Source organism: Dreissena polymorpha, chromosome 7 (assembly GCF_020536995.1).
Source record: "Dreissena polymorpha isolate Duluth1 chromosome 7, UMN_Dpol_1.0, whole genome shotgun sequence".
In the NCBI taxonomy this organism is placed as follows: domain Eukaryota; kingdom Metazoa; phylum Mollusca; class Bivalvia; order Myida; family Dreissenidae; genus Dreissena; species Dreissena polymorpha.
The window spans coordinates 43592177-43619346 of record NC_068361.1 but is presented as its reverse complement, the minus strand read 5'-3'; the positions used below and the strand labels follow the sequence as shown (position 1 = coordinate 43619346).

The following is a 27170-nucleotide window of genomic DNA, read 5'->3' as shown; positions in this document are numbered from 1 at the left end:
ATTAGAAAACAACATGTTAAATACAAAATGTTTTTTTACTTTTCTTTTAAAAAAGCACAAAAAACTATTTTAATATGTTGTTGTTCACAAATCGTTGTTTATTATTTTCCCTCACTAAAGTAAGAGGGATATAAAATTTTCACAGTCCTTCATTCTGTCCATCAGTCCGTCCATCTGTCACAAAATTTATTTTTGGTGGAGGATATCAATTAAAAAAATTAGCTTGTTTTGATCAGTGTTTTGGCTGATGAAAATACAGCCCTTGAAAAACAATACACAAACTGGGAATGGACAGCTTTACTACATTATCTTTTTACAGACAATGTCACGTATCGCTTAATACACAGTGATGCATTCTTAGTAGTAAATTTGATTGCAAATATAAGTCAAGAAGTGTTTGTGGATTACAATAGTTAAGAATGCCATTGACTAAGCTAATTTGGTATTGAAAAACATTCAACGTTTGGAATTAAATGGTTTCTCTGGATCTAAAATTGATTGGTCTTCCCTAAATATCAATGCAAATTAGTGTCCCAATTATAATAAAAGCCAATAATAATAATGATTTTGCAGCATTTATGTTGAAGGTCAAATGAAAAACATGACCACCAATAGGTGGAGTGGGAGCTGGGCAATTTAACTTATAGGGCTGTAATAAAACCTTGTAAAGACTAGCTGTCATATTTATCGTAATCTTAATGAAACTTGCTCTGAAAGTGATTTTTAATTGATATCTTGGTCAAATTCGACATTGGTTTTGATCTTATGAAACACATGGCCACCAGTTGGTGGGGCAGTTTACCTTACATGCCTTCAGGGAAATCTCGGAAGCTCTTTAAAAGTCACAATGTTTACCACATTAGAATAACAATTGATAAGATCATTTGTTTTAATGACATTATTAACATATAAGCATAGTTAAAAATAGGTTATTGGTGAAAAGCAAGATAAGAAGCCATATTTCTTACAAGAACATTACAAAACCTATCTACTGTAGGCCTCAGGTGAGCGAACTAGTACCTTTGGCCTTCTTGTTCAATAATAAGAAATTCATTTCATCTCTAAATTCTGAGCTCTGTGAGTTAAACCTTAGCAAATATAATGTAAAAACAAACACAAATTTTTGCACAATTTAATAGTATTTGTAATCAAAACAAAAACATCTTATTTGTAGTAAAAATGTAAATTATTTTTTCTCAAATCCAAAGGCCCTGGACCAATTAAAGAAAAGGTAAATAAATCAATGAGCTATGTAATTATTCTTGGCAGGAACCTGTTTGCAGCCAGGGATGCGGCCACCTATGGACAGGGTGTGGGCCAGATATGGTTGGATGACGTGACGTGCAATGGTACTGAGTCAAGTTTGTTTAACTGCCGGGCCAATGCTTGGGGCGTAACCAACTGTCAACATAACGAAGATGTCGGAGTGGATTGTAACCCTAGTGAGCATACTGCAGTAAACTATTTTGCAGTAATATTTTCTGTAACCAGCATCAAAATAATGAAAAAAACACTAAAATTAAACTAAATTATTTGACAAAGGATTGAACAATCAAAATTCATGTAAAGTTAACCAATGTTTAGAGCACATAGTGCTTTTAGGATATTTTTATTATACTATATTTATTATATTATTATTAGGGCTTTTCAGTCTAAATATTATTTTTTCAATCACTTCATTTTTTAAGCTGTTAAGAGCCTGAAGATTGTTACATACAAACAGTATGTTACATTAGTGAACTTTATAATGATCTATAAATTGATTAAAAAAAGTTAACCACTAAATGCTTTTAGTTCCCTACCGGTTTCACCGGAGGGCACTTATGGTTTGCGCTCTGTCAGTCTGTCTGTCAGTCTGTCTGTCCGTCACACTTTTCTGGATCCTGCGATAACTTTAAAAATTCTTCATATTTTTTCATGAAACATGGACAGACGGCAATATGGACATTATGCACGTCATTTCATTTTGTTCATACGTCAAAAATTCTGGTTGTTATGGCAAAAATTAGACTAGAAATACTGCTGAAATGGTAGTTTTCTGGATCCTGCGATAACTTTAAAAGTTCTTCATATTTTTAGCTCACCTGAGCACAATGTGTCAACATTTTTCCTTGTGAACACTCTAGAGGCCACATGTATGGTCCGATCTTCATGAAACTTGGTCAGAACATTTGTCTCATTGGTACCTTGACTGAGTTCGAAACTGGGTCATGCTGGGTCAAAAACTAGGTCACTAGGTAAAAAAAAAGAAAATTCTTGTGAACACTGTAAAAGTCACATTTGATGCCCAATCTTCATGAAACTTTGTCAAAATGTTTGTCTAATGATATGTTGGTTGACTTTAAAAATGGTTCCGGTCCATTGAAAAACATGGCCACCAGGGGGCGTGGCAGTATTCCTTATATGGCTATAGAGAAACCTTGTGAACACTCTAGAAGTCAAAACTTTTGCCCAATCATCATGAAACTTGGTCAAAACATTGGTTTCATTGAAATCTCGGACAAGTTCAAAAATGGTCGAGATCGATGAAATAACATGGCCACCAGGGGGCGGGGCAGTTTTCTCTATATTTCTTTATATGGCTATAGTAAAACACTCTAGAGGCCACATTTATTTTCCGATCTTCATTAAACTTGCCTAGAAGAAATTTGACCCAATGATATCTTGGATGAGTTCAAAAATGGTAACCTTTGCTTGAAAGACATGGCTGCCAAGGGGCGGGGCATTTTTCCTTATATGGCTATATATATGGCTATAGTAAAACCTTGTTAACACTCTAGAGGCCACATTTATTGTCCAATCTTCATGAAATTTGGTCAGAAGATTGGTCTCAATGATATCTTGGATGAGTTTGAAAATAATTATGTTTGCTTGAAAAACATGGCTTCCAAGGGGCGGGGCATTTTTCCTTACATGGCTATAGTAAAATCTTGTTAACACTCTAGAGGCCACATTACTGTCTGATCTTCATGAAACTTGGTCAGAAGATTCATCCCGATGATATCTTGGACAAGTTCAAAAATGATGCCGGTTGGTCGAAAACATGGTTACCAGGGGGCGGGGCATTTTTCCTTATATGGCTATTGTAAAACCTTGTGAACACTCTAGAGGCCACATTTATTTTTTCGATCTTCATGAAACTTGGTCAGAGTTGGAAGATTTGTCCCAATAATATCTTGTTATCTCAGGTGAGCGACATTGGGCCTTTCAGGCCCTCTTGCTTCATGAAACTTGAAACATGGATAGATTGCAATATGGACATTATGCGCGTCATTTCATTTTGTTCCTACGTCAAAAATTCTGGTTGCTATGGCAACAAATACAAAAAAATTAAAAAATTCTGGCAATGGTGGAAACGGGGGCCATATTTCTTGGCAATCTCTTGTTGTAAGTATTTATTATGTAAACATTATCCATGTTGGTTGAACCTCACATTTCAATTCAATTAGTTCCCAGCCTCACACACACTGTTTATACAATCCAATATAATGAAAACCAGTCGATTACAGCGCCACCAAACACAGTTACTTCCCTTAGCTGTTATTAATGACTTATTTGAATTCTGAGTACCATAATTACTTTAAGTTTGAGGACACTTATAATTTTTTAAATTTCTTTTAGTGTCCAAAAATTTGGATACACACAACCACAAATATTTCCCAAAATCATTATGTCCAAAAAATAAAGAGCCAGCCTGAAAAAATATTCCCGTTAGATTTATGTTTTGACATTCCTGTGTATTACAATATTCCCTTGCTGATGACATGATAGCATTTTATTTTAAATACCAAGTTGTAGAGTAGTAATAACTTAATCTACTTTACTGAAAAACAAATCGAGTTTCACAGATGAAGAAATAAAAAGCCTTTACGTAATTATATGATCATGTTTTGATGTGACTCTATATGATCAAACAGATTGTATTGCTTTGCAAGCGATTGGTATATTTGTCTCCAGATATATCCTAATGCGAATGATTTTGTTTGATTGAATTGACTATAATGAAGCCTTCCCTATATGCAATGGTAAACAAATTGGAAAAAAACTGGATAGAAAATATAAAAAAAGAGACTTGAAATTCTGTTACATTTGCAGACTTGGATGCCCAGGTAACGTTGAGACTGGCTGATGGCCCCACTGGTAATGTAGGGCGTGTCGAGGTGTTCTACAACAACACCTGGGGGACAATCTGTGATGATGGCTGGACTGGAGAAGCAGCACAGATCGTTTGTAACAGTCTTGGGAATGTGAAGTAAGAGGAACTGTGGGAATTGATTTTTGCTTTTTGGCCCCCCCCCCATTTTTTTTAAATAAAAAAATGAAAGATTTACTTCACAGACAATATTTTTGTTGCCCTGCATTGTACAGAATACTCATTTTTTATTTTCTAAGCTATTTCACAACAGACCAATTTTTTTCCCATATTAATTAAGTTTAACACTTTGGAGGCTGGGAAATTTGTTGTCTGCTAAAATGTCGTCTGCTGAATTTCTAATATTAGCATTTTCTTCGATTTTTTCAAAGAATAGCAAACATTTTGGATCCTGATGAGACGCCACATTTGCAAAGGCCTTCAAAATTCAGTTCCAGCGCTGAAAGAGTTAATGGTTCTTATCCACTGAGTAGATGCAAAAGTATTTTTGAGTAAATGATGTCATGGGCTTTGTCATGGCTTTGAACACGATGACACTATTTATTATTAAATACAGTCTGACTTAGTTTAATCCTGATGTTAAGTAAATTTTGGGGAGAGAATGACTGTACTTGTTAGGATAAATGTTACATTGCATCTTACATGTCCTGTACAGAGAGATATAGGCATTTTAAGACAGTGAAATTTTCTTATTCCATTTTTTTGCTTATGAAATTCTAAAAGTAAACAGTGTTTTTTTTGTTTAAATTCGGGTTTATTAGGGGGACCCTGGTTTCCCAATAGGATAAAGGATATATTTTTCCTAAATGAGACCTAAAAATTCCCAAATGAATGTTTCCACAAAAAAGTTCTTTTTTAAGTATAAACATTTAATTTATCTCAAGCTTTATTAGTTGAACAGCAGTTAATGTTATATTGTTATCACTTGTATTCTCAATTTTACAGTAAAAAATCAAAAACACTAATTTAACAATTTTAGTCAAAACAATGCATTTTTCCCAGCCCAAAATGAGGAAAAAAATACTGGTAAAATAAGAGAGTTTTTAACATAATATTTGATAAGCTGAAAATCTAAAAGCTGGATAATGAGATGAACTGCATGTTTGCACTTATTAAAAAGGATTTTAGTTTAAAATGGGAATTTTAGGCAGACATTTGGGATAGAAACAAATCTGTTGAGATTATGAATGGAGATGAAGCGCGGCTCAAAATTTTACCAAAAACAGGCACTGATAATGTACTCATATTATATAGGCACTGATAATGTACTCATATTATATAGGCACTGATAATGTACTCATATTATATAGGCACTGATAATGTACTCATATTATATAGGCACTGATAATGTACTCATATTATATAGGCACTGATAATGTACTCATATTATATAGGCACTGATGATGTACTCATATTATATAGGCACTGATAATGTACTCATATTATATAGGCACTGATAATGTACTCATATTATATTCATCTCAAACCATGCTGTTCCAAACTCTACTAGCTTAGTGCAAAGCAATGAAAATAAAAAATATTCCAGTTGTTAATAATAGCACATTCGATAGATATGGCCTTGAACAAAAAGAAAATCGTAGTATTTTATGGTAATTACTGTTTAATGTTCATTTCAGTTCATTGGCTATTCCACTTGGCAATGCATTCTTTGGAAATGGTACTGGACCGATCTGGTTGGACGATGTTGTGTGCACTGGAAGGGAGGCGGGGCTAGGGGCGTGTCAGCACAAACCATGGGGACAGAGCAACTGCGGTCATGCGGAAGATGCAAGTGTCATGTGCTTACCTGCTAGTAAGTGGGCGTCTGTATAAATGGGCCGTGCTCGTTTCAAGAAAGTCTCTTCTTAGCAAAAATCAAGTTAGGCAGAAAGTGTCATCCCTGCGGACATGTTCCTGATTGGAATATCCTGAATTTTAATCTACACAAATTTTGCAAATTGAGAAGAAAATTTATAAATTCATATGAAAAAGATCTGGTTCTCATAAAAAATTGTCAGTTCATTAGTTAAAGAAAATTAATGTATTTCTTAATGTCATTGTAATTTTTAAAGATCCTTGTTATACAAGATTTTAATTTTATAAACTGTCAAACCAATTCTCCTTTGGACAGGGTTTTTGTTTCGGGTTTTTGTTTCAAACAATAAAAAAGAAAACATCGTCATCAGTGTTTGAAATTGGCCATATATTCTAAACACTGAGGATGATAAAAAACAACAAGTGTTAGTGCAAAAGTTGTACATGAACTGACTTTTTTTACTGAAATAAATAGTATGTTAGTCATATTATTTAACATATTTTACAGGGCTCAACATTAACGGTTGTCCTATTGCCCTAGGCAAGTAAAAGTTGGGTCCGGGAAAGTTACTTTATAATCTAGTATCTAGTTGTCCGCCTAGGCAAGTGCAAAAAAGAACAAAGCATTTAATTTAGACTTTAATAAGACTTAAATTGCTGTAATCATTTTGTTAAATGTGCAAAAATAAAGAAGGTTTTGTGTATCATATTGATCTTCATAAAAAATATGAGGTTAACAGTTATTGTGATATTTCATGTTTGGGCAAATGGCTTTACGTTCAGGGCAAGTAGATTTTCTAAGTACTTGCCCGGCAGGACAAGTTGGTTTTTAGGTTAATGTTGAGCCCTGTTTAATTGAATCATACGTTTTTCTTGTTTTGATGAAAAAATCCTAATGGATTTCCTTGTTATCCAGCAGCAAAATCCTCTTGTACATAAATATGAAAAATAAAATTTCATACTTTAACCCAATTATGCCTAGCGTCTAGAAAAAAGGCCTTGGCAAACAGGTAGACCCAGATGAGACGCCGCATAATGCGGCATCTCATCAGGGTCTGCCCTGTTTGCTTAAAGGAATTTCTTTAAGAAATATTCTAAATATAGAAATAAATATACTAGACATCCCTAATTTTGGAAATAAATTGATCCAAGTTAGAAGGATGGGAGAGTCCATAAGGCATAAATGGGTTAATATTCTTTTATTCAAAAATGCGTATAAAGTGTAGTAGAAAATGTTATGTTTCAGCGAAACTGTTTGTTATCAAGTTGTAATATTCTTCATAGTATGATGATGGTGTCACTTGATATGTTTCCTATTTAAGATGGCACTGAAAATGTTTAAATCATTTCCAGACACTCAGATGAATGTAACTATGCGCCTGGTTGGAGGTACGAGCAGATTCCAAGGACGTGTGGAGGTGCTTGTCTATAACATATGGGGCACCGTTTGTGATGACAACTTTGCCGACCAGGAAGCCACAGTTGCCTGTCGAATGGCCGGATTTCCCAAGTTTGTGAATTAGATTTAAGAATTTTCATTGATTTTGATTTATCCAATATTCAAAGTAGACTTGGTTCACATGGATTTAGATGTAACTGCAATTAAATCTTCAGTTTAAAATTTTATTTGTAAACATTGCCTGTTATAGATATGAAGATGTGAATTCCCTCAGACCTTTCATGTAAAATCAGATTAATTTGCAAGATACATATATGTACATATTGATTCAGTTATTAAACATGAATGACCATTTTCAAACTGATAGACGTGAAACGCTGAAGGAAATTATGACGGTCCATCAGAAACAAGCATACTCTTGAATTCATTGGCAGGGCAATTAACTTAATGGTTATAATTTGATGGACAAAGTTTTAACCAATTCAGGGAACTTGGACTGAATTTTTTGAAAAACCTGTCTTGTAAAAAAATCATAAAATCTCTTTGTTATTCTATCTTATTATGTATGACGGAAAAGATCTCATGCTCAATAGCAGGGTAAACTTAATTGTAAGACCTTTTTGAAAGCTTCACGTTTTAAAGGCTTTTTTTCCAAGTCTAAGATACTGATGAGCAACAAACAACAAGAAACCTGAACTGCCTGCATGTTACTTGAGTGAGCAACAAACAACAAGAAACCTGAACTGCCTGCATGTTACTTGAGTGAGCAACAAACAACAAGAAACCTGAACTGCCTGCATGTTACTTGAGTGAGCAACAAACAACAAGAAACCTGAACTGCCTGCATGTTACTTGAGTGAGCAACAAACAACAAGAAACCTGAACTGCCTGCATGTTACTTGAGTGAGCAACAAACAACAAGAAACCTGAACTGCCTGCATGTTACTTGAGTGAGCAACAAACAACAAGAAACCTGAACTGCCTGCATGTTACTTGAGTTAGCAACAAACAACAAGAAACCTGAACTGCCTGCATGTTACTTGAGTGAGCAACAAACAACAAGAAACCTGAACTGCCTGCATGTTACTTGAGTGAGCAACAAACAACAAGAAACCTGAACTGCCTGCATGTTACTTGAGTGAGCAACAAACAACAAGAAACCTGAACTGCCTGCATGTTACTTGAGTGAGCAACAAACAACAAGAAACCTGAACTGCCTGCATGTTACTTGAGTGAGCAACAAACAACAAGAAACCTGAACTGCCTGAATGTTACTTGAGTGAGCAACAAACAACAAGAAACCTGAACTGCCTGCATGTTACTTGAGTGAGCAACAAACAACAAGAACCCTGAACTGCCTGCATGTTACTTGAGTGAGCAACAAACAACAAGAAACCTGAACTGCCTGCATGTTACTTGAGTGAGCAACAAACAACAAGAAACCACCTGAACTGCCTGCATGTTACTTGAGTGAGCAACAAACAACAAGAAACCTGAACTGCCTGCATGTTACTTGAGTGAGCAACAAACAACAAGAAACCTGAACTGCCTGCATGTTACTTGAGTGAGCAACAAACAACAAGAAACCTGAACTGCCTGAATGTTACTTGAGTGAGCAACAAACAACAAGAAACCTGAACTGCCTGCATGTTACTTGAGTGAGCAACAAACAACAAGAAACCTGAACTGCCTGCATGTTACTTGAGTGAGCAACAAACAACAAGAAACCTGAACTGCCTGCATGTTACTTGAGTGAGCAACAAACAACAAGAAACCTGAACTGCCTGCATGTTACTTGAGTGAGCAACAAACAACAAGAAACCTGAACTGCCTGCATGTTACTTGAGTGAGCAACAAACAACAAGAAACCTGAACTGCCTGCATGTTACTTGAGTGAGCAACAAACAACAAGAAACCTGAACTGCCTGCATGTTACTTGAGTGAGCAACAAACAACAAGAAACCTGAACTGCCTGCATGTTACTTGAGTGAGCAACAAACAACAAGAAACCTGAACTGCCTGCATGTTACTTGAGTGAGCAACAAACAACAAGAAACCTGAACTGCCTGCATGTTACTTGAGTGAGCAACAAACAACAAGAAACCTGAACTGCCTGCATGTTACTTGAGTGAGCAACAAACAACAAGAAACCTGAACTGGCTGCATGTTACTTGAGTGAGCAACAAACAACAAGAAACCTGAACTGCCTGCATGTTACTTGAGTGAGCAACAAACAACAAGAAACCTGAACTGCCTGCATGTTACTTGAGTGAGCAACAAACAACAAGAAACCTGAACTGCCTGCATGTTACTTGAGTGAGCAACAAACAACAAGAAACCTGAACTGCCTGCATGTTACTTGAGTGAGCAACAAACAACAAGAAACCTGAACTGCCTGCATGTTACTTGAGTGAGCAACAAACAACAAGAAACCTGAACTGCCTGCATGTTACTTGAGTGAGCAACAAACAACAAGAAACCTGAACTGCCTGCATGTTACTTGAGTGAGCAACAAACAACAAGAAACCTGAACTGCCTGCATGTTACTTGAGTGAGCAACAAACAACAAGAAACCTGAACTGCCTGCATGTTACTTGAGTGAGCAACAAACAACAAGAAACCTGAACTGCCTGCATGTTACTTGAGTGAGCAACAAACAACAAGAAACCTGAACTGCCTGCATGTTACTTGAGTGAGCAACAAACAACAAGAAACCTGAACTGCCTGCATGTTACTTGAGTGAGCAACAAACAACAAGAAACCTGAACTGGCTGCATGTTACTTGAGTGAGCAACAAACAACAAGAAACCTGAACTGCCTGCATGTTACTTGAGTGAGCAACAAACAACAAGAAACCTGAACTGCCTGCATGTTACTTGAGTGAGCAACAAACAACAAGAAACCTGAACTGCCTGCATGTTACTTGAGTGAGCAACAAACAACAAGAAACCTGAACTGCCTGCATGTTACTTGAGTGAGCAACAAACAACAAGAAACCTGAACTGCCTGCATGTTACTTGAGTGAGCAACAAACAACAAGAAACCTGAACTGCCTGCATGTTACTTGAGTGAGCAACAAACAACAAGAAACCTGAACTGCCTGCATGTTACTTGAGTGAGCAACAAACAACAAGAAACCTGAACTGCCTGCATGTTACTTGAGTGAGCAACAAACAACAAGAAACCTGAACTGCCTGCATGTTACTTGAGTTCTGTTCTAGTTTTATGCTGGTCGAGTTATAGCCATTTTCTCTTTACGTCTTAGCGGGAAAGGAATAAACATGGTTATCTACTTAGCATATAGCGTTTCATCCGTTTTCTGAATTCACACCTATTTTTTTAAGTGGTGGAAGCGTAATTCGAGGCACTAGCTTTGGAGGTGCGAAGGGTCCAATCTGGATGGATGATGTGGACTGTAACGGAACTGAGACCTCCCTACAGCAGTGTGTCCACAAGCCATGGGGTGTGAGCAACTGTGGGCATGACGAGGATGTAGCCGTCCAGTGCAACACAGGTGTGTGCTTTAACCATGTGCATGCTGGGAAATTTTTCGTCTGCTAAAATGTTGTCTGCTGAATTTCAAAAATTAGCATTTTCTTCGATTTTTTTCAAAGAATACTATCAGAATAGTTAACAGTTTGGATCCTGATGAGACGCCACGTTCTGTGGTGTTTCATCTGGATCAAAACTGTTTGCAAAGGCCTTCAAAATTCGGTTCCAGCACTGAAAGAGTTAAACCTTTTCCCCATAAAAAGCAAAGTGCAAAGAAAAAAACTGCTTTTGCAACCAGCATAAAACCAGAACAGCCTGCAAGTAACCCGCAGTCTGTTCAGGTTTTATGCTGTTTGCTGCATAGGTATCTAATGGTTGGAAATAAAGCCTTCAAAACTTGAATTTAGGAATAAAGGTATTTAATTGAATTTAACAAATTCATCAAAATACATATCTAAGTGGTAAAGGATTAACCCTTAACTGCTCTGTTACTCTTTTGACCCATTTTTAGTCCCTAAGAATATCAAATTTAATTAAAGACCTTTATGTATCAATTAAAGTTCTAGAGGCTTTAACTCAAACTCTTAGATACTGATGAGCAGCGAACAGCATAATACCTGAACAGACTGCGAGTAATTCCCAGGCTGTTCTGGTGTAATGCTGGTTTTCATATAGCCATTTTCACTTTGCATCTGAGTTGGAAAGGGTTTAATCTATTTTACATCTAAGAAAAATACAGACTGAAACAATCAACAAAATGCATGTTGGTGGAAAAAAGTCTGTATCTTGCTACAGGCTGTATATCTTGGTCTGGTATTACCACATCAGCTAGACTAAATTCCCCATATACTTTATAGTAATTTTGATGACATGAATTTGTTTTTGGATTTATATAATCTGGCATTTTTGTTTGGTCTTGAATTTGTGGTTTATGTCTTGTGTCTCATATAAGACTTCTGACTAGTATGTTTTTTTGACACATGTTATCATGGTTGAAGGACCGGCAAAAATCTGCAACAGTAAGTACAAGTCACTGGAATGATACCTTCTCTTGGAATAATGTATGAGCCTTATATCATTATAAATAACTACTACAATTCAGCATTCTGTTTTTATCCTATGAGATGATGTGTCATGCACAACAACCATGTGGATACTTTATGGAGGAAGGTCAGATGTTGTGGTTAAAGGTCAAAGTAAACGGCTTAATTGTAAAGATAGGGCTTTTACTGACTGCAACTTTCCCATTGAAGGATTTCAAAACAATATTGCACAAATGTTCAGCTCCATGAGACATTGTGATCATTGAAAGTATGAAATGGCGTTTGTCAAGGTCAGGGTCATACTTTAGGGTCAAAGGTTAAAAAATAAAGCACTGTATTGTTAAAAAAAGGGCTTCTTGGCTCTATACCTTGACCATGTCCTGAAGGAGTTTATAATGATTTATGCAATGGTGTGTCTCATACAAGACAACATGGCTATCTTCAAGGTCTAGGTTAAACTTGAAGGTCAAAAGTCAATATTCAGATCTTTATTGTCTACATAGGACTTGTCTTGACTTTATCTTCCCCATGCACTGTAGGATTTTGAAATAACTTTGATATTTAAAAAGTCTTGATCTACCTTGTCTATTTGGTTGATATTTGCTAGGCACATTACCAAATATTCAGCTGCGATTGGCTGGCAGTAACCTAGGCAACCAAGGTCGTGTGGAGGTCCTGTACAATAACACGTGGGGCACTGTGTGTGATGATCGCTGGTCGGCAGCAGACGCAGCTGTGGTCTGCAGGCAGCTGGGACAGCCATTGTAAACATGAGAATCTTGTTTTAATATTCTTGTGATTTTTATTGACACGTTTAATTGATTTATTTGTATTTTGCATGAAAACATCATTAATGGGCGAGCCAAAGTAAACTTGAAAATCTAGTATATTTTTGTGATTTTTATTGACTTTAGGGTCAATTTTTAGTGATTTATTTGTATTTTGCATACATACATACATTCATACATCATTCATGGGACAGCCATTCTTAACATGAGAATCTTGTTCATACTTGCCATACATCCCAATTTTATGAAGCACAGTCCTGCTTCTGGTCTTTTTTTCCCGCTTTCCGATTGGAGACTAATTTTCCCAACATTTGTATAAAAAGTAAGATGGTTCTATAAGTTACTTTCAAACTCGCTTAGCAAGATCTAACTGGTTTAAACTAACCATTGAGTATCCCTTAATGACCCCCTTATGGTCTCAATTATCCACAAGTAAGCGTGTACTATAATTGTTGTTTTCATCTTTGTAGCAATTTATCAGTAAATAAAGGGCTTTATAACGATTTCAGGAGATGGTGTTTTTATAAAAGGTTATTGCTAACTTGTTTTTAAAGATATTATGTTGACAACTTCTTTATAAATAAAAATATTAAAAGTTATGAAATGATCTTGATATCAATATTTTCCAATAAAATCCATTATCAAATAAATGTGGAAAAAAATGGTAAAAATGTGTACACATATGTGCACAAGTTTCAATTGTACTTCTAGTCATGATATCTTGTCATCTCTTAAAAACTTATTGGCAAAATTCACAATCTCTTGCCAAACAAAAACATCTTTGTTCATCAGCTATGGGTATTTACGTTTTTCTCCCTTCACCCTGGACAGTTTAATTTACTTTGTTTGAGGTGAAGAGTAAAAACTTGTTTTTGCGTCCCAGTTCTGGAGCAGCCCCGATCAGTCTGGGGGGTTTCGGTGGAGGGACTGGTCAAATTCTTCTGGACGACGTGGAATGCATTGGCACAGAAACCAGCATTGCTCAGTGTCGTAACGGCGGATGGGGGCACAGCAACTGTGACCATTCTGAGGATGCGGCTGTTATTTGTCAGAACAGTATGTCATGAGAATTGTTCACTATATTATTAGATCACTATTGGAGCTATACTTCTCAGCCAAATGTCGGTGTCAGCATTGGCGTCCAAAAAAATGCTGTTGTTAAGATAAATAAGCCATCTTCATGTGATCGTTTCTACTAAAGGTATTCAATTGAAACTAATTAAATGTGTTCATGTTGATTGTGTGGGGTCACTGATTTAGTTCCATATGAGAACTCTGACATACAATTAAGAAGAATGAAGCCCCTTTTCGTACTTAGAAAATTGGTTAAAGTAAAAGTGTAATATCTCCGTTGCACTGTTTCTTCATCGGGTATTCAATTAAAACTTCACACATGTGTTTTCGGACTCATTGTGTGAGGTCAAGTACCAGATCAAGGTCAAGTAATGCAAGTTCCACAACTGACGTACATTTAAACAGATTTATTTACCTTTTTGTTCTTGATTTAGGTAAACATGCAACATCAACGTATCACTGTTTCCTCTACAGGTATATAAGTTGAATGTCATTCATATGATTCGGGTAATTGCATAAGTCACTGGCCCAGTTCTATAACTCTTACCAGCAATGTAGCATTATTATGCCTTTTTGTGAACTTTGATTAGATAAAAGTGCAACATCTTCATAGAACTGTTTCTGCTACAGAAATTAAATTCACTGCACATGCAAATCTCTGACAACACTTAACACACATTTAGCCTTGTTTTCCATTCATGACCTCTGTGATTATGCCCTCCTTTTAAGAAGAGGGTGTAAATTGTTTTGCTGGATGTCAGTCTGTCTGTTGGTCGGCCGGTCTGTCGGTAAACCAGTTTGTTTCCGATCAATAACTTGTCAACAGATTGACAGATTGGCTTGATACTTCACATGTGTATTGACCTTGGACAGTAGATGACCCCTATTTAAATTGAGGTTACGAGGTCAAAGGTCAAGGTCAGTGTCACAAGACGTGTGAAAATTCTTTCTGATCAATGTCTTGCCAATGAATTGACCGATTGGCCTGATATTTCACATGTGAATTGGACTTGGACAGTAGATGACCCCTATTGAAATTGGGGTCACTAGGTCAAGGTCACTGTCTCAATAATTGTGAAAATTGTTTCCGATCAATAACTTGTCAACCAATTGACCGAATCGCTTGATACTTCCCATATGCATTGGCCTTGGACAGAAGATGACCCTCATCAAAATTGGGGTCACTAGGTCAAAGGTTAAGGTCACGGACAGATGTTCATACATACATTACAGTTATAGTTATGACTTTTTACTTATTGGCTGATTATTAACACTTGTCACCAATCTATGAGCAAAATTGACTTTGGATTAATTGTGCTTTCACCTAGACTAATATTAGCATGAAATACCTGTTTTACAAATAACAATAATTCTAATTACAGTAATTAAAATAAGACATTTGCCCAAGACAGTAACTATGGTATATTGTTTATGAATACCTGTATTATTTTTCAGCAAATGTCAGGACCAATATAAGACTGGTTGGAGGTCCGTCCACCAATGAGGGCCGCGTGGAAATATTCTACAACAACACCTGGGGTACAATCTGTGATGACAGTTTTGACGACAAGGACGCAGCTGTGCTCTGCAAAATGGCCGGATTCGGCGGGTAATTTTGTTTTTTGATGGGAAGCAGTGTGTGTGTGTGCTACCACACATCACACATTTAAAGATTCAAATGTAACTGTTTCATGAAGTTAACCCATTTAAGCCTAGTGGACTCTCCCATCCTTCTAAATTGGATCAATTTATTTCCAAAATTAGGGAAGTCTAGTATATTTATTTCTATATTTAGAATTTTTCTCACAGAAATTCCTTTAAGCAAACAGCGCAGAGCCTGATGAGACGCATGATCATGCGGCGTCTCATCAGGGTCTGGGCTGATTGCCAAAGCCTTTTTTCTAGACGCTAGGCATAAATGGGTTAATGTTGTTAATACTTGATTGGAGTACATACAGTGACGTAGAAAAAAATGAGAAAACAAAAATTACATCGAATCATTTTAAGATATTTACACAGTAAACTAATTGTGAGCTTGTTACTTTTTATTGGGCTAAAGTAATTATGTTATCATGATTGTCAAGTATACAATCAGTTTAAGAACAGAAATGATGGATAGTTTATAAATATTCCCATCACTTCTAGGACATCAGCAAAGAGAAACACTAAACAACTTAAAAATATTGATTTTCATGTGTGTTTTTTATATCTGCAACAACAACATTTATATTTGTTTGAACACAGTTAGATTACTCATATTTACTAGTTTACTCATAGATATTTAGCCCTTATAGTATTCTTCAAAATAAAAAAGCACATAAAACTATGCCTATATGCTATTTACCCCCTCCATTCCCCAATGTTTTTATGTCCCCCACCACTTATAGTGGGGGACATATTGTTTTTGCCCTGTCTGTTGGTTTGTTTGTTTGTGTGTTTGTTTGTGTAAACTTTAACATTTGCCTTAACTTTTGCAATATTGAAGATAGCAACTTGGTATTTGGCATGCATGTGTATCTCATGGAGCTGCACATTTTGAGTGGTGAAAGGTCAAGGCCAAGGTCATCCTTCAAGGTCAAGGTAAAAAATAATAATAAATAAAAAATCAAAGCGGCCCAGAAGGGGACATAGTGTTTTTGACAAACTTATTTCTTGTTGTTTTATATATTTGCATTACCTTCTTTCCAGACAAGGTGCCAGGGCCAAAAGTAACGCTGCATACGGGCCCGGAGCTAATCAGATATGGTTAGATGACCTCGACTGTACTGGTAACGAGACAGACGTGGCGATGTGTGGTCATCGAGGATGGGGAAAATCTAACTGTGAACATTCCGAGGACGCTAGTGTTGTCTGCTTCTGTGAGTTGTCTATTGTTGTTGTTGTTGGTGGTGGTGGTGGTGGTGGTGGTGGTGGTGGTGATGATGATGATTATGATGATGATGATGATGATGATGATGATGATGATGATGATGATGATGATGATGATGTTGGTTGAATTTGGTTGTAGTGTAAGTGGTGATGGTGATGATGGCTGCTTTAACATTCTTTATTACTGAACTGAAAATATTACCAAAATAATTCATAGTTTGTCTAAAAGGAAAATATTTATTTCTAATAAAAGTGCAAATAGTTGATAATTTTGCTTACCTATATTTGCCCTTCAGCACCTAACCAGCAGAACACCACGGTGCGTCTGGTTGGGGGCCCATCAACCAATGAGGGTCGCGTGGAGGTGTTTCACAACGGGGTCTGGGGCTCTGTGTGTGATGACCTGTTTGACACAAAGAGTGCCGCTGTCGTCTGCAGAATGTTAAACTTGACCAGGTGAGAAAACTAGTAGATATTGACTAAGATTATGTGGGTCTAAGTCCATAAAGACTCTTTAAATTAAGGTCTTTAAAGCTTATTGTCCCCTACTGGTGAAACCATAGGGGACTTATGGTTTGTGCTCAGTATGTCCATTTTTCTGGATCCTACGATAACTTTAAAAGTTCTTCATATTTTTTTATGAAACTTCAAACATGGACAGATGGCAATATGGAGATTATGCACGTTATTTCATTTTGTTCCTTCGTCAAGAATTCTGGTTGCTATGAAAATGGTGGAGTTTCACCGTTAGGGTACCATATTGCTTGACAATAGTCTTGTTTTAGTATCAGTCCAAAGACCTAGAAGAATTCCCATAATTGGCTAAAAATTTATATTGACTTTAAAGGAAGGGCAAGTCCATTTTTTTAGACCTCCTCTTGCTTTGCAAGTGCTTTTTCTTGGTTTGTAAATATTAATCAAATGCAAAAACTACTGCCACACCATAGACAGCGTAAACAAGTTGCAGATCGAACAAGAAACTGTACACAAAAAAAGTGCACTTTCAGCAATTTCAATGAAGTCGCGGACACTGTAAACAAATTGCTGAATTTTGGTTATTTGAAATGCCTTATAAGTGGATGACTCTGCTTTGAATCATATCTAGTATTGTAGTATTTATACAGTGAAAAGATCTTTAGATAGGCCTTTGTGTGAAGATTTGAATTTAATTTGGGTATATTTGAAACAATGAATCAATTGTTGACTTCACAGGCTTATCTGGTATTACACTTAACACATGCATTTAACCCAATTTTCAAGAGGCTAAATGTTATTGTGAAAATTTTATTTAAGTTCTGGTGCCCAGCCAAGACTGAGTTCCTACTACGGTCGGGGCAATGCCACCATCTGGCTGGACAATGTCCAGTGCACTGGCAATGAGACCAACATTGACCTGTGTCCACATAACGTCTGGGGAGACAACAACTGTGACCATACTGAAGATGTTGGAGTGCTGTGTGTTCAGGGTATGTTCGTTATGTTCACGGTATGTTCTGTTTGTTCAGGGCTTGTTTCTTATGTTCAGGATATGTTCTGTATGTCCATGGTATGTCCTTAATGTTCAGGGTATGTTCTACATGTTCAGGGTATGTTCTGTAGTTCTTTATGGGCCTATAACAATGTATGCTCAGGGTATATTCTTTATCTTCATGGTTTGTTCTTTATGTTCAGGGTATGTTTTCTATATTCATGGTATGTTCTTTATCTTCAGCATATGTTAGTTATGTTAAGGGTATGTTCTTTATTTTGAGGGAATGTTCTTTATGTCAGGGTATGTTTTTATGTTCAGGGTGTATTATTTATGTTCAGAGTATTTTTGTTATGTTCAGGGTATGTTCTTTAGGTTCATGGTATGTTCTTTATGTTCAGGGTATGTTCCTTATGTACAGGGTATGTCATTTATCTTCAATATATGTAATTTATATCCAGTGTTTGCTCTGTTTGTTTTTACATTTTTTTAAGTCCGCTAAATTTTTATGATCAGATTATGTTCTGTAATGTCAGGAGTTTTCTGTAAGCTATATGAGCTCTAAATATTGTGTGGAATGTTCGTAGGGTCCAGGGCGTATTGTAAATGTATGGGGTATGGTCTGAATATATAGAGGGTATTTTCTTAAGTCTAGGTTTAAAAAAAAAGTTCAGCGAATGTTCATAATACTCAGGGCTTGTTAGTAATGTTAAGGGTATGATCTTAATGTTCGTATTATGTTCTAAGTATCCTAAGTAACAGTTAGGTTATGTTCATAAATGTTCTGTGTATTTGTTTGTATGTTCATGAAATGTTTTTAATATTTAGTGTATATTATTAATGTTCTGGTATGTTTTTAATATTTATGCTATGTTAAGTGTATGTTTTTTATTTTCAGGGTATGTTCTTAATGTTTTGGGTATTTGCTTAATGTTAAAGCTAAGGAATGTTATAAATATTAGGGATGTTCTTAATATTGAGGGTATGTTCTTAAATTGAGGGTATTTTCTTTGTGATCATTTATGCTCTTTATCTTCAAATATATTCTAATGTTCAGATTATTTACTTGAAATTTACTATAGGTGCTTTATGGCTATGGATGATTTTATGGATGATTGGTTAAGGGTAATAATGTCAGTCAGGGATTGTTTTTAAAAGTAAAATAATTTGTATGGGACTAAAATGTAAAGTGTGAATTGTGTGAAGTGTGAAAGTATCCTATTTTTAGGTTAATATTAGGCTGTCTGTGTTTAGGGACATTGCATAAATGTTATGATTATGTTCTGATATATTTTGTTCATCTTATACATGATTATCTCTCATATGAGAAGATTTTCTGTATGTCTACTGTATATTCTTTGCCAGATTTTTGTTTTATTTTCTGGAACAAATATTCTAGAGTGTAATTCTTCCTGCAGCATCTGTTATTGGAGTACGACTTGTAAACGGTTCTTCCACGAGCAATGGTCGACTGGAGGTGTACTACAACAATACATGGGGCACAGTGTGCGATGACAGCTTCAACCAGCTGGATGCTCAAGTTGTCTGCAGAATGCTTGGATTTCAAATGTAAGAACCAAACATTAGAATTTACTCTTTCAGTGCTGGAACCGAATTTTGAAGGCCTTTGCAAACAGTTTGGATCCAGATGAGACGCCACAGAACGTGGCGTCTCATCAGGATCCAAACTGTTTGCTATTCTTATAGTATTCTTGGAACAAAAATCGAAGAAAATGCTAATTTTAGAAATTCAGCAGACAACGACAAATTCCCAGCATGCAAAGGGTTAAATGTAATAATGCAAGAATAAGAACAGTGGACTAAGCAATTGTTGAAATAAGTAATACATGTATGATGTATGTTTAATAAATTTACAAATCACACAATTGAAGTGTTTTTGAAAGTCTTTTGTTGGACCATGTACAAGTCAAGTATTTGATTTTATAAAAGGAATATTAGGTAGCACCAGTTTGGTGGATAAGAGCTGCGTTGTTTGGAATCAGGGCGTAATGCATGAGTGTTAAGTGTTTTCCCTGATAAGGGAAGACTATTTTCCGCATTTATTAAAAAATTGTTTCAAAGAGGAGGTTTCTAAACAAAAATTTAATCTTGGTGGAAAGTGTTAACCGTGATTAACCTGTGCGGAGTGAAAAGGCTTATCTGGGAAGACTCTTTACGAACAGGCAATAAGCCCTATTTTCCCAGAACCAGACTCATATGATTCTACACAAGACTAAGAGGAAGTTCTCCAAAGATCTTACCAAGGCGCTGGATCTTCCTAGGAGACAGACTTTCTAAGTGTCTCTGTAAGGTCTATACTCCCAAGGCTTTCAATGCTATTAAGTGTTCATTTAAAAACAGATTAAATTAAAATAATGTAATGTCAAAGAAATCAATAAAATCTACTAAGCTGTTGTGGTCTATGAAAGATAGCAACAAGTTTTTGTTTTGTTATGGTGGCTTACCGTTAAAAAATAGGGTCCTTTTTATACGCCCGTATAAAATACGGGACGTATTATGTGAAACCCCTTGGCGGCGGGCGGGCGGGCGGGCGGCGGGCGGCGGGCGGAAGGCATCACTTTGTCCGGACTCTAATTCAAATTGTATTCATCCGATCTTCACCAAACTTGGTCAGCAGTTGCATCTAGTTGATATCTAGGCCAAGTTCGAATATGGGTCATGCCGGGTCAAAAACTAGGTCATAGGGTCAATAAGTGCATTTTCAAAGGGGCCACTTTGTCCGGACTCTATTTCAAATTGTATTCATTCGATCTTCACCAAACTTGGTCAGCAGTTGTATCTAGTTGATATCTAGGCCAAGTTCGAATATGGGTCATGCCGGGTCAAAAACTAGGTCATAGGGTCAATAAGTGCATTTTCAAAGGGGCCACTTTGTCCGGACTCTATTTCAAATTGTATTCATCCGATCTTCACCAAACTTGGTCAGCAGTTGCATCTAGTTGATATATAGGCCAAGTTCGAATATGGGTCATGCCGGGTCAAAAACTAGGTCATAGGGTCAATTAGTGCATTTTCAACGGCGCCACTTTGTCCGGACTCTAATTCAAATTGTATTCATCCGATCTTCACCAAATTTGGTCAGAAGTTGTGTCTAGATGATATGTAGGTCAAGTTCAAATATGGGTCATGCCGGGTCAAAAACTAGGTCACGAGGTTACTTAGTGCATTTCAAGCATTTAGCATGGTGTCCGCTCTCTAATTGAAGTAGTTTTCATCTGATCTTCACCTAATTTGGTCAGAAGTTGTGTCTAGATGATATGTAGGTCAAGTTCGAACATGGGTCATGCCGGGTCAAAAACGAGGTCACATAGTGCATTTCAAGCATTAAGCATGTTGTCCGCTCTTTAATTGAAGTAGTTTTCATCTGATCTTCACCAAATTTAGTCAGATGTTACATCTAAGTGATATCTAGGTCAAGTTCAAATATGGGTCATGCCGGGTCAATAACTAGGTCTTGAGGACACTTTCAAGCATTGAGCATGGTGTCCAAAACCTTCGAACGGGCGTATCTTGTGACAGTTTGGCACTCTTGTTTAATGAATTACATTCAATGAATTGAGTTACCAAATGCAAACAAAAAAATTTTGTCAAAACATTTGGGTCTTAATGAAATACATTTTCATGGCTTACAATTGTTTTAAGAAAAATAAGTTTCCTGAAGTTTAGATCCAATAATGAAATCGTTCCCAGTGGCTGATTAGGACAGAAAATACTAAATACTTATTGTTAGGTAGTTGTCCCAATAATTGGGTGGTATGATATACATTTCCATTAAAATGGCTCAATTAAAGGAAACCATTTCCAACTGCATTCAGATCTAACAGTCAGCCCATAGCCGGGAGGCTAATACATTTCCATTGAATAGCTCAATTAAAGCCAACATTTCAACTGAATTCAGATCTAACTGTCCATTTGCCCGGGCTGGGGGCTGATTCAGATAGGGAAAATGCTCACTAAGGTCCTATGATTACCCATTCCGACTTAATTCATATCCAACAGTCTAACAATAGCTGTGGGTGAATTTGGGCAGGGAATGGCTCAATATCCGGTCCTATTATAAGTAAATTACATACACTCTCTGACTTAATTTAGATCCAACAGTCTCCCTGTGGCTGGCGGCCAGTTTGGGCAGGGTACCGGCCCCATACTGATAGACGACCTTCAGTGTCTGGGGTCAGAGACCAACATCCAGCAGTGTCGAAACAAGGGCTGGTACAACCATAACTGTGAACATAGTGAAGACGTGGGAGTTTTCTGCAACTCAGGTACTTATGCTTGTTTTTTGTTGATGTGGCGGTGTTGGTTACGTTTGTGACAAAGCTGTAGTTTGGTTTAAGTTTAGCCTTTATGTAATTGTGAGGTAAAATGATGTTTTCCAAATATTTTTTATAGATTCAAAATTCAAAGTAATTGTTATAGAAAAATGTTAAAGATATGTATTAATTAATGGATGAATATCAATTGAAATCAGTGAAATAACTATTTGCATTTTTAGTTGAGTCTATTTAACAAATTGAAGATTTGTAAGTAAATATATTAAATAATCCAATTTAAAAAAAATCTGTGAACAGGTATCTTTGAAGTTTTAATTAACCCATTTATGCATAATGTACTCTCCCATCCTTCTAAATTGGATCAATTTATTTTAAAAATTAGGGATGTCTAGTATACTTATTTCTATATTTAGAATATTTCTTACAGAAATTCCTTTAAGAAAACAGCGCAGACCCTGATGAGACGCCGCATGATGTGGCGTCTCATCTGGGTCTACGCTGTTTGCACAGGCCTTTTTTCTAGACGCTAGGCATAAATGGGTTAATTTTTGTTATAAAATAAAGTTGTCTTCCACAGCTGCTATGCAGTACAGACTGGTTAATGGCTCGGACAGCAACAGCGGGCGTCTGGAGGTGAATCTGGCTGGACAGTGGGGCACAGTCTGTGATGACAAGTTTGACTCAAATGCTGCAAAAGTGGCCTGCAAGCTGCTGAACAAACCTTAGTAAGTTTTGTATAGGAGCATTAGTCAGGAAGAACAAGGATGAATGCTTGTGTGTTATAAGTCATCCCAGATAAGCATATGCAATCTGCACAGGCTAATCAGGGACAACAAATTTTGCTTACAATAAATAAAAAGAGACTTCCTTAATACATTTTTTTAATAAAAGCAGAAAGTGTTGTCCCTGATTAGCCTGTGAAAATTGCACAGGCTTATCTTGGACAACACATTAAGCACATGAATTTAGCCCCATTTTCTCAGATTTAGTTGTAATTTAAACTAATTTACATCTTGTGCTTTACAATAAACTTGCTTCTTATTACAACTTTTTGATCTCAACTCAGTTAAGTCTTATATAAAGTTTGACAAAATTGTGCATGTGCGTAATTGCCTATTTAATTGTTTTTATTACATTTGTTACTTGACTTTTAATACATTGTGTAATGCTGTCAGTTTTTCACTTGATTTCAACAGTTAGAGCAAGTTGTACATTAAGTATTGCCATGCCTGGTTAACAATTCTTACATGATGCTTCAATGAACAAATTATAAAATAAGAACATGTTTATCTTTGAATACAACTCAAACCTTTAAATGGTTGTTTAAAAACTACAAACAACAATTAATGAAAAACTATTTCTTATAAATATCTTCCTTTTTAATTCCTCCAGTCAAGCAGCTATGCCTGCTGGATCAGGCGCGTTTGGTGCTGGAACTGGTAAGATCTGGCTGGATGATGTCGTCTGCCTGGGAAACGAGACATCTCTCCTGGGATGTAACACAAATAGTCCAGGAGATAACGACTGTACCCATGCGGAAGATGTTGGCGTGTTTTGTCGCGACAGTAAGCAAGAAATGTCATTATTTTCAGTAATTGTCTTGTGCAAAGATTGAAATACAGTTTAAGTCATTTACATTTTTGTCAGGAAAAAATAATATTGAACAATTAAGTATCAACCATAATACCCATTAAAATAATATCAAACAGCATAAAATAAGCATATGTTAAGAATTGTGTGTGTTGGTTTTGACATTTGATTTACACTTGCTTACAGACAAATGAAAGCTGCATTCAGATTGGATAACCCTCTGGCATTACTTTTGTTGCATATCCCAATGAACCCATAAGTTATTCAAATGAACATAAATATTCATGACCACTTTTTTTTCAAACAAGTGCCCATGACAGGTGATAGTCAGTTACTAATGGTGCAAATGATAACGTTGTGTCGTTGTGCAAAAATGAAACTGAAAGTAAGACCAGATTTGTGCACCAGCAAATGAATGTCCATTGTGGGCCTTAATATAGTTTTAACAATTGCAACTTTTTTTTTACATATTCTGTTGTTATTTTTAGCTCGGCTGTTTTCGGAGAAAACCCGAGGTATTGTCATAGCCAGCTCGGCGTCCAGCGTCCGCTGTGCTAAAACCTTGACATTTTCCTCTAACATCAAAGTGTTTCACTTACAACTTTGAAACTTCATATGTAGATGCACCTTGATGAGTTCTACACGCCACATCCATTTTTGGGTCACTAGGTCAAAGGTCAAGGTCACTGTGACCTCTAAAAAAAAATATTCTGACAAGCTTTCGCAGCCGATCGTGGAACCCATTATGCGGTGTTCTTGTATGAATTGAATAGCATTTTTCTACATTTTGGTTTACTAACTGTTGGAAAAGTACGCCTTCTTTATGCATAAATGCATTTGTCCTTTATACAATCGATCAATGCTTCATTTTTTACAGAAAGATTAAAAGATAAGCATTTGATTACTGTAAAACCATTAAATTTTGTGTGGCACGAATTTTCGTGGATTTCGTTGGTCCACTGAACCACGATTTCAAGTACCAACGATTATTTATACATTCTTTTAGCCGAAATCGGTCATTTCTGAATGTCATTTCTAACATTTTCTTTTGTTTTCGGTTATTTGAGATATTGTTTTTTTGTAATAATTACTTCACTTAAGTAGGTCACATTACACAATTTCTTGATTAATTTCAGAATTGAAAATGTTTTCTTCCACTGAATTGTTAGCGACCTGTATCAATAATGCTTCAATCATAGACTGAGCCTTTGCAAGGTCGGGCAATCCTGATATAGTAGGGGAACGTGTCTGAACTGTTTCCGTTTTCAACCATTTTGAAAGAGACATTGTTTGATTGAGATATGCTAGTTAATTAATATGTTGTTTTCTTGATAAGTGTCTGGGTAATAACTTTTTACGTGACGTCGTCAAATAAACAGTTTGCAGATTTATCACATATGTTAATTAGTGCAAATTAAAGTTAAAAGAGATATAACGGTTTTCACACGTGTATTTTGGGGACCTTATTACTTAATTGTTATTACTAAGAGACCGATTGCGCTGAGAATTGCACATATTGTCAAAACAACATTGATGGCAATTAGCGAGCAGGGACCCACATGTGCGCCGCTTTATTGATCTTTTTGACAATTATTGGCCTTCGGCAACACTTTCATGCTTCAGTGCACATTAACCCCAAGTCTTGCTGTCAACACAGATTAGCAGATTATGCTTCGTTATTACTCTGGTTGTTTTAATGAAAGTTTAATTATTATGACGGTCAGTATTCCAAAAAAAAATGGAAATCCACGAAATTACGTGTCAACGAATTTGATGATTTTTATTAAACCACGAAATTTTATACCGACGAATTTCTATACGTTTACAGTAACTGATACTCTAGTTCAGTGAAATAAAAATTTGTAAAGTATGAATTCTTTTTTTTATTATCTGTTGTTGTCTTACACAATTCAATCGTTTGTATAATTTGCAATTGGGTGCGTTACGTTTTGGAGTGTTTAGTATTGGTTACATTATCTTGATGAGGTGAAACCTTTTTATGTCCCCCACTATAGTAGTGGGGGACATATTGTTTTTGCCCTGTCTGTTGGTCTGTTGATCTGTCTGTTGGTCTGTTGGTCTGTCTGTTTGTGCCAACTTTAACATTTTGCAATAACTTTTGCTATATTTAAGATAGCAACTTCATATTTGGCATGCATGTGTATCTCATGAAGCTGCACATTTTGAGTGGTGAAAGGTCAAGGTCAAGGTCATCTTTCAAGGTCAGAGGTCAAATATATGTGGCCAAAATCGCTCATTTTATGAATACTTTTGCAATATTGAAGATAGCAACATGATATTTGGCATGCATGTGTATCTCATGGAGCTGCACATTTTGAGTGGTGAAAGGTCAAGGTCATCCTTCAAGGTCAGAGGTCAATTATATGTGGCCAAAATCGCTCATTTTATGAATACTTTTGCAATATTGAAGATAGCAACTTGATATTTGGCATGCATGTGCATCTCATGGAGCTGCTCATTTTGAGTGGTGAAAGGTCAAGGTCAAGTTCATCCTTCAAGGTCAGAGGTCAAATATATGTGGCCCAAATCGCTTATTTTATGAAAACTTTTGCAATATTGAAGATAGCAACTTGATATTTGGCATGCATGTGTATCTCATGGAGCTGCACATTTTGAGTGGTGAAAGGTCAAGATCAAGGTCATCCTTCACAAGGTCAAGGTCATCCTACAATGTCAAACATCATATAGGGGGACATTGTGTTTCACAAACACATCTTGTTTTATTACTGGTATACAATTTTTGTTCCCAAATAACGCATATGTTAATGGCATTCCTCTGCCAGGTTTTATAACCTAAATCTGGTCATAAAATTTAGTGAGCGAAAATATGGCAGATACATGTATCTGGTTAAATAGCCCTGTAAAATATACTGTCTGAAAATTGAGAGTCATTGTATTTTAACCAAAACCTCTATGTTAAGAAATTTAGAGACACTCAGAAAAATTATTTTAGCCGAAAAAGGGGATGTCTGAAAATTAAGTGTCAGAAAACTTAGAGTTATTACAATAGATGCAAAATATTGCGGAAACTGTCGAACAGACAAATATCTGCAATGAAAACAGCTAAGCCAGTGCACTGTGAACTTTTTAATATTTATTTGATGATAAGATTTATATTTTTTTAGTAAGGAGGTATTTACACTTCTGAAAATAGATAAATATGT

General features: G+C 36.2%; 1 protein-coding gene and 1 long non-coding RNA gene across 5 annotated transcripts in view; one reads left to right on the top strand and one right to left on the bottom strand.

Moving 5' to 3' along the window:
• The window catches only part of LOC127837461 (deleted in malignant brain tumors 1 protein-like), an 87499-nt gene that overhangs the window by 10062 nt on the left and 50267 nt on the right, over positions 1–27170 (top strand). For both annotated transcript variants that reach the window (XM_052364589.1, XM_052364588.1), the window contains exons 3-17: positions 1270–1442; positions 4096–4252; positions 5791–5966; positions 7322–7478; positions 10712–10881; positions 12510–12666; positions 13574–13746; positions 15220–15373; positions 16453–16622; positions 16929–17088; positions 17926–18098; positions 19519–19669; positions 22214–22386; positions 22973–23120; positions 23788–23960. In XM_052364589.1, the coding sequence (XP_052220549.1) occupies positions 1270–1442; positions 4096–4252; positions 5791–5966; positions 7322–7478; positions 10712–10881; positions 12510–12666; positions 13574–13746; positions 15220–15373; positions 16453–16622; positions 16929–17088; positions 17926–18098; positions 19519–19669; positions 22214–22386; positions 22973–23120; positions 23788–23960 (2465 nt within the window). The remainder of the gene's footprint in view (positions 1–1269; positions 1443–4095; positions 4253–5790; positions 5967–7321; positions 7479–10711; positions 10882–12509; positions 12667–13573; positions 13747–15219; positions 15374–16452; positions 16623–16928; positions 17089–17925; positions 18099–19518; positions 19670–22213; positions 22387–22972; positions 23121–23787; positions 23961–27170) is intronic.
• On the bottom strand, positions 7943–9098 carry LOC127837462 (uncharacterized). Of its 3 annotated transcripts, XR_008029300.1 has the most exons (4): positions 9049–9098; positions 8861–8954; positions 8267–8340; positions 7943–8032 (listed from the first exon to the last, which is right to left on the bottom strand). It is a non-coding gene; the product is annotated as an uncharacterized LOC127837462 (long non-coding RNA). The 3 variants fall into 3 exon arrangements; XR_008029299.1 differs by lacking the exon at positions 7943–8032 and having other exon boundaries at positions 8252–8340; XR_008029301.1 differs by lacking the exons at positions 7943–8032; positions 8267–8340 and adding an exon at positions 8534–8622.